Consider the following 11503-nt stretch of genomic DNA (forward strand, 5'->3'; position numbering starts at 1 on the left):
ACAACAAATCATATACATTCAGACAGAGTAACAAAAGACTATTTATTAAATAAAATTTTAGAATACATAATAGAAAGCTTTAAAAGTAAAACAACAAATACATTTTGAAAAGAGACTACGGAGCGTTAGAATACATCAAAAATAACAACAGTAATATAAATGTTTAACAATATTACACAGTGCTTTACATGCAATTTTAAAAAGCTTGGGATCATCTGAAGTCTTATCTCCATCATTTGAAAACAACACGGATCTTCTTATCACCCATTATTAACCTAAAATAAATCACATAATTGATAAGAAAACAACATAACAGCGGATTTTCACATTATAATCACATTATTAATATCTATTAAAATTTTAGCAGTCTACAATCTAACGTCTACACACAGCATATATGGATTACAATATATTTACAGCCAATAAAATTATGGCAATGATGATGACATAATTTAATGACATAATATTATTTTCTAATACATAATAGAAATAAATCACGTGTGGAAAAGATGAGAAGCAAAATACCTGACAATGCTGACAGTGACCAGAGCCCCAGTCAAAGGTCCCACCCAATATATCCAGTGGTAGGTCCAGTGACCGGACACTATCGCTGGGCCAAAAGCCCGTGCCGGATTCATACATGCTCCTGAGATTCCTCCTCTGTTTAAAAAGATGAGTTAAATATTTAAAAGAAAGAACTGATCTTTATCTCTGCAAAACTATACTTCTTATGAGAATTGCAAAAATGAATAAGTGTAAAGTAAAACTGCATTTAAGAAAAGTGTAAATAGTACATACTATGTTTGTGCTTTGGCACGCAATAACCATTACTCACCCAGCCAAGATATTTGCAGTCACAGTCAGTCCGATGCAGAAAGGAGCGAGTGGACTCAGGGTCCTTCCGTTCACGGCACCCATGCTGACAACTATAGTCAAAAAGAGGGTCATTATCATCTCGGCCAGAGTCGCTGAACCAACAACATCTGCGGATAGAACTGCATCAAATGCTGCTCCAGTTGCATTCCCATATGCCATCTCTGTAGTAACAGCCTGAAAATAAAAAATATAAAAGAGAATGCTTTAATATATTGCTGTAAGTGTAAATGTGTGTTCATTTTCATACATTTGAGTAGTAAAAAATGAAGGCGAATAAAAGATATAGTGTTATGCTCTTTGGAACACATACTTTGGCCAGACTGGCAGCGATCACCCCACCAAGCATTTGTGAGATCATGTATGGCACCAAGAGAATGAATTCCATTCCTCCAATGAGATAAACACACACAGACACAGCTGGATTGAAGTGACCACCACTGGAAAATGACAAAAGAGAATCAAAATTGAATATAGGTGTTGTACAGTTAGTTTACTCCAACTCACATTAAGTTGGAAAAAAAGCATTCTCCTTAAACATAAGAATAAACCAATTTTAAAATGTCAAGTTACAACTCAAAGTTACTTCACATTAAATGCATAAGCACACAATATTCAATTCACACTGAATAATGTTTCACAATTACCTGACTTCTCCAAAAATCGCAATTGCAATAGCCAGTGCTAGTCCATGTGCCAGTGCCGGCTGGATGCTCCCGCTGATGCCCACGTTGCCCATGACTGACACGCAACCCACAAACATGAAGAGAGTGGAGCCGAGTATCTCGGCCAGGCACGGCTGAATGTAGTGCTCATAAAAAGATAACTTATTGGGCTGATTCTGATGGCTGTCTCCTCCATCCCCTGTGGCTACAGTAAAGAGTTCTGACTTTGACTCAGCTGAAGTCATTTTGCCAGTCTGTCACTCGTCCTCTACTCTTTCCAGAGTACAAACGCTGCAGATTTGTACTGATAAAGGTGTACGGAGGATGGGGTGGGGTGGTCATGAGGCGGACTGACTCCCCTCCCCTTCGTCACTCACGGCGGCTTGGGAAAATTCACTTAACAATTAAAGTAGTGTAGGGCATTGTTTAAGGGGTGACGGGTCCAGGATATTGCTTATCATCCACCGGCCTGTTATTACACAACAGGGGAATAAAAAATTTGTGTAGCGAAAACTCATGTCACTCAAGGTCTTCTCGCTTGTTTTATGTAATTCAATTGATCCACCCTAATGCAGTCTCCCAAACTTTTTATTTGCAATGGCATATTATAGATTTGTCTGTGTGGTTGTCTCATGAAGTAATTTAGAAATCCTGCGGCAGTAAATAAAAACACAAGGTCGCTGTGGGTTAATGTTTCTCTAGAGGGATTCAGTGACAAAATGGAATACACAGAGAGACTGCAGGATGCCTGGGGCTGATGGCTAAAAAGGAAACGTTTCCTTTTTTTGTGTCTTTTAATCGCCTTTTGTTTTCCAAAACTACTTCCTGGTGATTATTTTCGACTTCAGAAAAAAATAAACATCAGAAGAAAATCCAAGACACGACGCCACTTTATTTTAATACTTATTTAAATTTATATAATCAAATTATATTTTATGTAACCACAATTGTAACTATATTATAAAATGGCTTGAATGCCTTATTGCTTATATAAAACAGTTACCACATATTAAAAAAATAACGACTTGTTCACAGAAATGTTTTGTATCCTTCCATTAGAATGTATAGTCCTTGACATGTTATACTAGTAATACAGTTAATTGAGTAGTAGCCACATTACCATTAAAGTTTTTCAAACTTTCCATTTCAAAACAAAACTGCTATACATATTTCATTAATCATGATTTGGACTAAATAATAAAGAAAAAAGCAGTCCAAAATAGATGGGAACTCCTCCAGTACGGTTTAAAAAGCATCCCAAGGTAAGAACTTGCCATTCCCAAGAAAATGGCATTTTACAAATTCTACAGATGCTAAAATACAACAGCTTTGATTTATTTATTTTTCATTTATTTGGTCCTAACATATTTCCATATAGTTACATTTGAGATATTCCTCAGATTTGTAGTATTCTTGATTTTTGGGGGAAAAATGTAAATTAAGGATAAAGAGTGACGCATAATATTTGAGTGTATTTTTACATTAAAAGGTCATAGCTTTGCTTTGTTATGAATAAATGTTTTTATAAATAAATCTATTATGAAGTATCAATACACTTTGCAATTTCGTTCCAATGAGAATATGACATACGGTTGTATGACCTCCACAATTTGTTTATCTTTATCAAAAACGCAATTTTAATGTACTTGGCATTGCATAACAGAATTAAGATCAAAGGCATTCTAAAGTGCACCAGTAAATCATGCACATACTCACAATAGTCTTTATTTATCATCACCATTCCAAGCCCATATGCAGATAACAAAGTATTTTCATATAAAGTTGTGTTTTATGTATCATTAAAATATTTGATGATGGTTGAATGACATCTATAGTGTTACATTTGGGCAATTCCGTGAAAATGTCAACCTTACCACGAAAAAATTACGTTTTTACCAGCGGTTTTTACTATGGTAACAGCACAGATTTTAACATTTGGTGGTTCAAATAACCATGTGAGATCTCTCTTCAAATTTGTAAAGCATTTGTTTTCATTTTAGTGCATGATTTTTCATAGTCAGGTAAGTGCCATTTTCAGGATTGTCACATCCATAACGCTACATATTCCTCATAAATGGACACATGAAATTGAATATAAAGTAACTATTTTATGTTCTATAAAGAGGCATCCCTTCTCCATTCATTGGGTATTATTGCTTCAGAATTGTGCATTTTATTTTATAGAAATCCTACAAAGTTCATCGTCTCCCAAAAACAGCGTCCTTTTTTTGTCACATCCATAACGCATGTTTATTTCCCTTTTTTTAAATATACATTTTTTTCATAGAGTGACATTTTTTGATGTTTAGACTCTATCAACAAGGGTTCAGTAAAATATAAACAGATGGTTCAATATAATCGCAACAAATTCATTCTCTGAGCATTTTTATGTCACGTCCATAACGCAAAATGTCACGTCCATAACGCTGGAATTGCCCATTTACAAAATATTATAAACAATTCAGCAAAACATGCTGATCACATGGTAGATCCGAGAAAAGAAGAGAAAAGACGCTGATGCCAGTAGTCTTTATTTTTATTGGGCTCAACGATGGAAAAACAGATAAAAATGACTTCCCCTTTCTCTCCTTAGATTCCTTATATCCTGTCGTCTCAAAGCAAACTTTAAAAGTCCCTACTGGCGTTTAAAACCCGATCTGCGTGAGGCCTGAAAAGAGAAGTCTGCTATTAGATACAGTGATATACTGTTTTGTAAAAGATGAAAAGGTGTGAAATTGTTTGAATCCAACCAAACACAATTAAAACATGACTTTGAAAGCCTCACCTAAATTAAGTTTATCTTTTACAGCCCAGCAGATGCAGTAGTGTTGCAGAAGCTGTTGAAGAAGTTCCTTCTCATCTAAAAACTCAAGCCGCTCAATTCTGTTAATGTATATCACACAGGTCACTGCAAAGATGCTGATGCCAAATCCTCCGGTTATAAAGGTCAACTTTAAAACAATGATGTGCATACCTGGCTACATCTTCCTGAGGAAGCATGCTGTAGACCGCCATCATATCTAGTGCGTTTACGCTTTCCCAGCCGGTCGACAAAAATCGTTCTTTCTGTTGAAACACACTGTCAACTTGAACTGGAGGCAAAATTCAAGCAAAGAACGCAAGTTTTGCACTATATTTTAATATAATGACCATAAGGGTAGATATGTAGAGCAAACACATTGCAGTGAAAAGTATTTGACCCTTTACATCTTCTCTATTACTGCCTATTTGAAAAAACCCATCACAAGGTTGTCTCTTTAAAAACTGTCTTGAACACATCAGCATTCCTGCATCCTTCCAAGTCTTCCAGGTCCAAATGCAAAAACTTAATAAATAAATAAAATCTTTTCATAAAATATCATCCAGCTCATCTCAGCCGTCATCCAGGTGCATTTTAGCAAACATGAGATGAGCTTTCACAATCTTGGCAAGCTGCGGTTATAAAACATTAGACGAGGTGCCGCTGAGCTATTTGGAGAAACGTTGGGCGGTTGGCTACTTCTGGGAAGGTCCACCACTGCTCTGAGTCTCATCCATTTAGATTTGAAGGCTTGCACTTTAGTCATTAGTATCCAAAACAAGCATAGAAAAAGCTTTGTAACCCTTTCTAGACTGATGTTTCTGAAACACTTTTCTCAACTGTTTTGGAATTTCCTTTGATTGTAGCATTGTGTACTTGAAGAAATTTTGTGGTCAACTTAAGTGTAATTTTAACTCAAAAGTGCTGCTTGTGGTAAATCCTGCCTGCGTTTAGTCCCCTAAAGTTGAGTAAATTTCAAGTATCTTTTTTGTTACGTAATAAAAACAATGATTAAAAACTATGCTTTTTTCCATCTTATATAAACATTTGATGTAAAAACAGAGGGCATCAAGTGGGGCCAAATACTTTGTCACTGCACTGTACTTATTAAAAGGTGTCCACGTTAGGTCATCATAGCTTAAGTCTAAATTGACCTTGAGAGACTTGATACTACATGCGAGATTAAACAGTTCGGGCAGCGGCTGCAGTAAACAAAGACTGAAGGCTTAACAGCGCTGTTTTCCTGAATGTTGATCACCTATTGTATGTCGAGCAGGAAAACAACTTGTGAGCAATACCCTGTGTAATGTTGAGATAGTGCTAGCTTCACTGTATGGGGTGTAACAGCAGTTTAACAGTTGGGTATGTTCTGTAGAATGTCAGTGCTATATACATCTGAACAATGAGTTAGAACGCGAGCGGCACGCCTGAATGTCGTACTTGAGAGTCCAGAGACTGACACAAATCCACCCCGGCCAGATTGCACTGACGTCTCTGCAGGTTCTCGATCATGATTTGCCCAAAGCGATCATCCATGTTTACCTGAAGTGATATGGACAGTTAGGATTGAACACTTACAATACACTTTGAAGTTTAAAGGGACAGTTCCCCCAAAAATAAAAAATTCTGTCATCATTAACTCACCCTCAAGTTGTTCCAAACCTGTGTAAATTTCATTGTTCTGAACACAAAAAAAGATATTTGGAAGAATGTTCGCAACCAAACAGTTCTGGGGCACTATAGACAACCACAGTAGGGAAAAAACTAGTTTCCTATATTCTTTAAAATATCTTCTTTTGTGTTCAACAGAACAAAGAAATGCATACAGTTTTGTAACAACTTGAGGGTGAGTAAATGATGACAGAATTGTAGTTTTTGGGTGAACTATCCCTTCTTTTAGGTTTATGGTCATTTGACTGAAATGTTTCTCATAATCTTACAAATCTTATGCTCTGAAAGTAAAAGCCTAAATGTTTAAATTGTGAATTAATGCATTATGATTAACATATACAAATATTTACAAAACAACATTTGTGTTTAATATCTTTTATAAGCACCCAGCAAGAGCCCACAATAGATGGGAACTTCTTCAATACTTTTTAAAACCATCTAAGGGTGATGCATTAGATAAAATAAACAAGTTGATAAAATGCCAAGATTTTTAAAAAAGGCTGACTACACTGAAGATGTTAAAATATTGCAAAGTTTTGATTTATTTTGCATTTTTAGTCAACATAATTCTCATAGTTACATTTGTGTTATTCAAAGTTTACGGTAATTTTATAATGTCTATTACAACTGAAAGGATAAAAGTGATTTCTGATGCAAACACCGTGTCAATCAATATACTGAATCATTAGAAGCTATCCATTTAATGATTTTCTAATTGAATTATTGTTTGGAAATACAAAATGTATATTTTCACTGACACATTCAAGCAGAAGAATAAAGTAGTTAAGATTTTGTGAAACTTCCTAATGTAAATGTTGAGCAGCACACTATTTTTTTGCTTAGCTCTAAATTCGCAGACCAGGTATAAAGGGTTGTTAGCACTCTAATAATTAATGAAAACTGTGTAAGTGCCTCACCTGTTCATAGTTTATGAACATGGCAGTGGGGAAGGTATCTGCAATCCAGCGCACGAGTTTCGAGGACTGCTCAGCGGTCATGTACACCAGCACACATTCAGACATAAACAGAGTGGGCAACCTGGGTGAAAAGAAGCAGATAAAAGAGTGATATACATAATTCAGTTCATATCAATGGTGGGAAAGTGTCCAGTGACTCATTTCTGATGTGGCTTCCTTTTGAAGGAAAGCTAAACTTAACTTAACTCGAAATGACGTTTCCTGCATGAAAGAACAACCATTTGAAATACTAGCTATTTGGCATCAGTTTCAAAATGGAGCAAGGGCTGTTTTTACACATATTGGGAACATCATGATTCCATTAGCTTATATGCATTAAAAAAAAGATGTTCTTGGAAGCCAAAACAAAACCAGTAGCATAATACTGAAGTACATGGTAGGAAATCAGGTTTGCACGCTATGACAATGAGGTCCAGACTGGTTTTTATTTAGAATCTGAGACACTGATGCGATTTGCAGGCAAGCTGGCAATCCAGGCGCCAAGTTAGGGTGGACATAACATTAACGCAACAGGAAAGCAAGAAAGAAAAAAATTCAAGGTGAAGGACCTTGAAAATGACGCTATTGATGTCATACACCTACTGGAACGGTAACTTCCTTCAGGTCTCATCAGTTCACATCAAAAAAAACAAGGACTTATTGACGCATCTAAGGAACCTCTGAATGCTCCCAAGTGTACTATTGTTGTCAAGGGCATCAACAGAGATGCACGACAAAAAAAACAATAGATGCTAGTTACTCAAACAGGATGGATAAACCCTATGTAGGATGCTCAGAATTCAAATGTATGGTTTCAAATAATAATAATTCCATTTTTTTCTTTATTAAAACAAGGTTTTGACATACACTGGATTTATATGAAACTTTTTCAGTTTGTCCTCTAGAGTTGAGAGGTCCCTTAGATCAGCACTGATGACACAAAACTTGTCTGAGTCCAGATTGTGGCCCTCTATCAAAGCAACATACAGAGGAGAGGTTGTAGTATTAACTATACACAACAGCAACAAACAAATGCAACATTACAGTTTGACTGCAGTACCCAGAAGCAGTGAATCGTTGGAGTGAGTCTCTATTAAAGGTTTTGACAGTGGAGGTTTTGCCCTGTTAAAAGAAAAAATAATAATTAGAGAGTGTTTTTATATTTATCCATCTGGCAGACACATTTATTCAAAGCCACTTGCAATGCATTCAAGATATACATTTTGTGCAGTGTGTGCGTTTCCTGGTCTTTGTACAGTCAATGTAATGCTGCACTGACTGAGGAACAGGAAAAGTAGATTATAAACTCTATTGTATATACATTCGCACCAAAAGACCCGTCTGCTTCCAAATATCACTGCAATAGTATAACCTGCAATCCATAACTCTTTATGGCTGAAAATTAAAAAGTACAGTACATAAAAACTTTGTTAAAGTGATAATTCACCCAAAAATGAAAAGTCTGTCATCATTTACTCACTCTCTTGCCATTTTAACCATGTATGACTTTCTTCTGCAAAACACACAAAAAAAAGATTTTGAAGAATGTTGGAAACCAAACAACGGTCCCCATTCACTTCTACTGTATAGACACAAAACCAATGCAAGTCAAAGGGTACCATGGTTTGGTTACAAACATTCTTAAAAATATCTTCTTTTGTGTTCTGCAGAGAAAGTCATACAGGTTTGAAATGACAAGACAGTGAGTAAATGATGACAGAATCTTTATTTTTGGGTGAACTATCACTTTAACCCCATTTGCAAAAATAAGTTTAGGATTACAATTCATAAATTGAGCTGTCAGGTTCGGTTTCAAGGTGAATATCAGTTTGACGTCAATTGAACACATACATGACATAAAGCAACCTGCAATTTTATGCTTCAAATAGAGATGGCGATAAAGAGGCAAACGTGAACTTTAAAGGGATAGTTCACCCAAAAATGAAAATTCTGTCATGAATTACTCACTCTCTAGTTGTTCCAAACCTTTATAAATTTCTTTCTTTGGTTGAAAACAGAGAAAGATATTTGGACAAATGCTTGTAACCAAACAGTTCTTGGACCCTACTGACTACCATAATAGGACAAATTACAATGGTAGTCAAAAGTGTCCCAGAACTTTTTGCTGTCCTACATTCTTCAAAATATCTTCTTTTGTGTTAAAAAAAAGTATTTTTCCTACTATGGTAGTCAATAGGGTCCAAGAACTCGGAGGCCTAATGGTTAGAGAGTCGGACTCGTGACCAGAAGGTTGCCGGTTCGATTCACAGGGCCGGCGGGTAACGACTGAGGTGCCCTTGAGCAAGGCACCTTACTACTTGCTCCTCGAGTGATAGCTGCCCACTGCTCCGGGTGTACGTGTGTTCACCACTTGCCGTGCGTGTGTTCACTATTTTCTGGATGGGTTAAATGCAGAGGTCACATTTCGGGTATGGGTCACCATACCTGACAAATAGGTCATTTTCACTTTTAAGAGGTCTATATTTTGGCAATTTCTAGAAATCAAAATAAGAGGTCCATCCATAGTCAATGTAACATAAAAGGAACGGACTATATACTGTCTTCTAAAAATGCCTCAAGCCAGATGTCTAGAAGCAATTAAAACTTTACGAAAAAAATCACAGATATTATTATTATATTAAATCCAAACAGTGCTTTCGAGCAGTATCACACATGCCAACGAGTCAGTTAACACTTTGTCGCCCTCTATAGGAATGTGGCTTAAACAACACAGTGCACATAAAATTAATGTTATGACCAATTGATTAAAACATGCAATTAAAAAAATATATGACATAAGGGAGGCATGTACACCTTACTTGATGTGGTGTATTTTTCTGGCAACAATCATTGGAAAGTCAACTTCAAAGTATTTTTTCGGCATAATGTTCTCATCCTAAAATTGAAAACACAAAGGCTTTCCATGTGAAAAAGAACACACCTATCCCTCATAAAACCAAAACTAACACTGTTGTCGTTTTGGATCCCAAAAATTATACATTACACTGTAAAATATTTATCATGCAATATGTAGAAAAAATCTACAACAAGAAAAACCTTTAATCTCCAAAAAGTAGTATCCAGTCCTGCCCCAAGATTCACCACCTGACAGTCACATTGTGTCTTCTTCAGAAAAGCATCAAGAAGATGATTAACCCCTTTAACACGACCGTAATAACCTACAACAACATTAAAACAATGTTTTACATTAAATTACAACAAACGAAACGTTGTCCAGTAGGGGGAGACATTTGAACAAAAATGCTTACCTCTGTTGATCTCAGGCGCTTTACGCTCACCTGTTTGCCTCACAAAATACTGAAGGTAGAGGTCAGTCCAGTAACCTTTACTGGAAGCAAACCTAAGGACCAAACCAGTAATCATCTATTAAATCAAAATGTCACCAATTGCAAACAGTATAATGAATACTAAATTATGTTCATGAAACCATTACAACTACTCCAGCAATAATATTTTGCCCATTTGATGGTATTTTAAATGCTCATCAATTGCAGGTGATATAATGCCATGAATGAAACACAGTAACAAATAATAAGCATTAATCAAACTATTAATTATAAACGATAAATATAAACTATAACGATTCGTTCTATCAAAATGCGCTTTATATTGTGTTTGTACGTCGTGCTACCTTTTGCATATAGATGCATCGTCGCATGTTGCTCTGACAGCTTCATCAGCAGTGTCAGAATCTGCAAATGGTTGCTTGGATGCCATAAACTCTCCGGTTTAAAGCAAAAAAAGAAATCTTGGACAATCACTGCTGTTAAACACAGCACGTCAGTGACTCATGTTTTATTCTTTGAAACGCCAATGCTAAATGTTAGCTAAACTGAGCAGGCTAAACGCAGCTGTGGATCAGCATTTCACTGCACAGGCATTAGCAGATTCTTTAAATACGTTTCAATCACATTTACTAACACGGAATACATACATTTTATTTACAGCCGCACAACAGAAAGAACACTCCTACAAGCTCTCTCGATGACAATCACGTTTACATTTACTTCCGGTGAGTGACTTTCCCATAATGCACCTCGAGGTGGCGACGAGACCTGACTGCGCATGACATTAAATTTAATTCACATTTGTGTGTAACTTTCGCATTGGTTATTCAGATATATTCCCTTGTTGATTCTGCACGTCGTTTAGAAACAGTTATTTTATAAATACCATGTTAATGTTTTATATATTTGCTTTCGGTTTTAAGCTATACGCCCCAGTCATGCCACTGATAACGGAAAACGTTCCGTTAGCACAGATTTATTAATAAGGGGTTACAAAATGAGAAATAAAAACGTGTCTAAAGAAGGATTATTAGTATCTCTCTTATAGTTCTAGTTAAATTGTCATTTAGACGCCTATTAAAGTACTATCTGTATAACTTGAGAAAGTGCTAACCGCGTTTGAAAAAGAAAGGTTTGTCTTGTGCGAGCTGTCAAATTTAGATGGGGTGAAAGTCATTTAATATTTATCTGTATGTTTGTTAGTATTAATACACATCCCAATATGATGTA

General features: G+C 36.0%; 2 protein-coding genes across 5 annotated transcripts; both read right to left on the minus strand.

Moving 5' to 3' along the window:
* Positions 1–93: 93 nt before the first annotated feature.
* aqp8a.1 (aquaporin 8a, tandem duplicate 1) lies at positions 94–2352 on the minus strand. Its single transcript, XM_057357722.1, has 5 exons — positions 1521–2352; positions 1187–1313; positions 836–1050; positions 526–660; positions 94–275 (listed from the first exon to the last, which is right to left on the minus strand). The coding sequence occupies exons 1-5, from the start codon at positions 1781–1783 to the stop codon at positions 233–235; spliced, it is 783 nt and encodes a 260-aa protein (XP_057213705.1). The 5' UTR covers positions 1784–2352; the 3' UTR covers positions 94–232.
* Positions 2353–2530: 178 nt separating this feature from the next.
* On the minus strand, positions 2531–11203 carry lcmt1 (leucine carboxyl methyltransferase 1). 4 transcript variants are annotated; one of them, XM_057357721.1, is made up of 12 exons: positions 10921–11193; positions 10235–10326; positions 10023–10144; positions 9785–9861; positions 8446–8478; positions 8026–8087; positions 7833–7935; positions 6927–7047; positions 5779–5880; positions 4513–4604; positions 4324–4421; positions 2531–4206 (listed from the first exon to the last, which is right to left on the minus strand). In XM_057357721.1, coding segments are annotated over exons 1-12 (927 nt in total). In that variant the 5' UTR covers positions 10923–11193; the 3' UTR covers positions 2531–4183. The 4 variants fall into 4 exon arrangements, 3 of the variants coding, with proteins under 3 accessions (XP_057213704.1, XP_057213702.1, XP_057213703.1); XM_057357719.1 differs by having other exon boundaries at positions 2535–4206; positions 10618–11191; XR_008964741.1 differs by having other exon boundaries at positions 4181–4206; positions 4324–4446; positions 10618–11203.
* Positions 11204–11503: the final 300 nt, after the last annotated feature.

This window comes from Triplophysa rosa, linkage group LG18, assembly GCF_024868665.1.
Source record: "Triplophysa rosa linkage group LG18, Trosa_1v2, whole genome shotgun sequence".
NCBI classification, from domain to species: Eukaryota; Metazoa; Chordata; class Actinopteri; order Cypriniformes; family Nemacheilidae; genus Triplophysa; species Triplophysa rosa.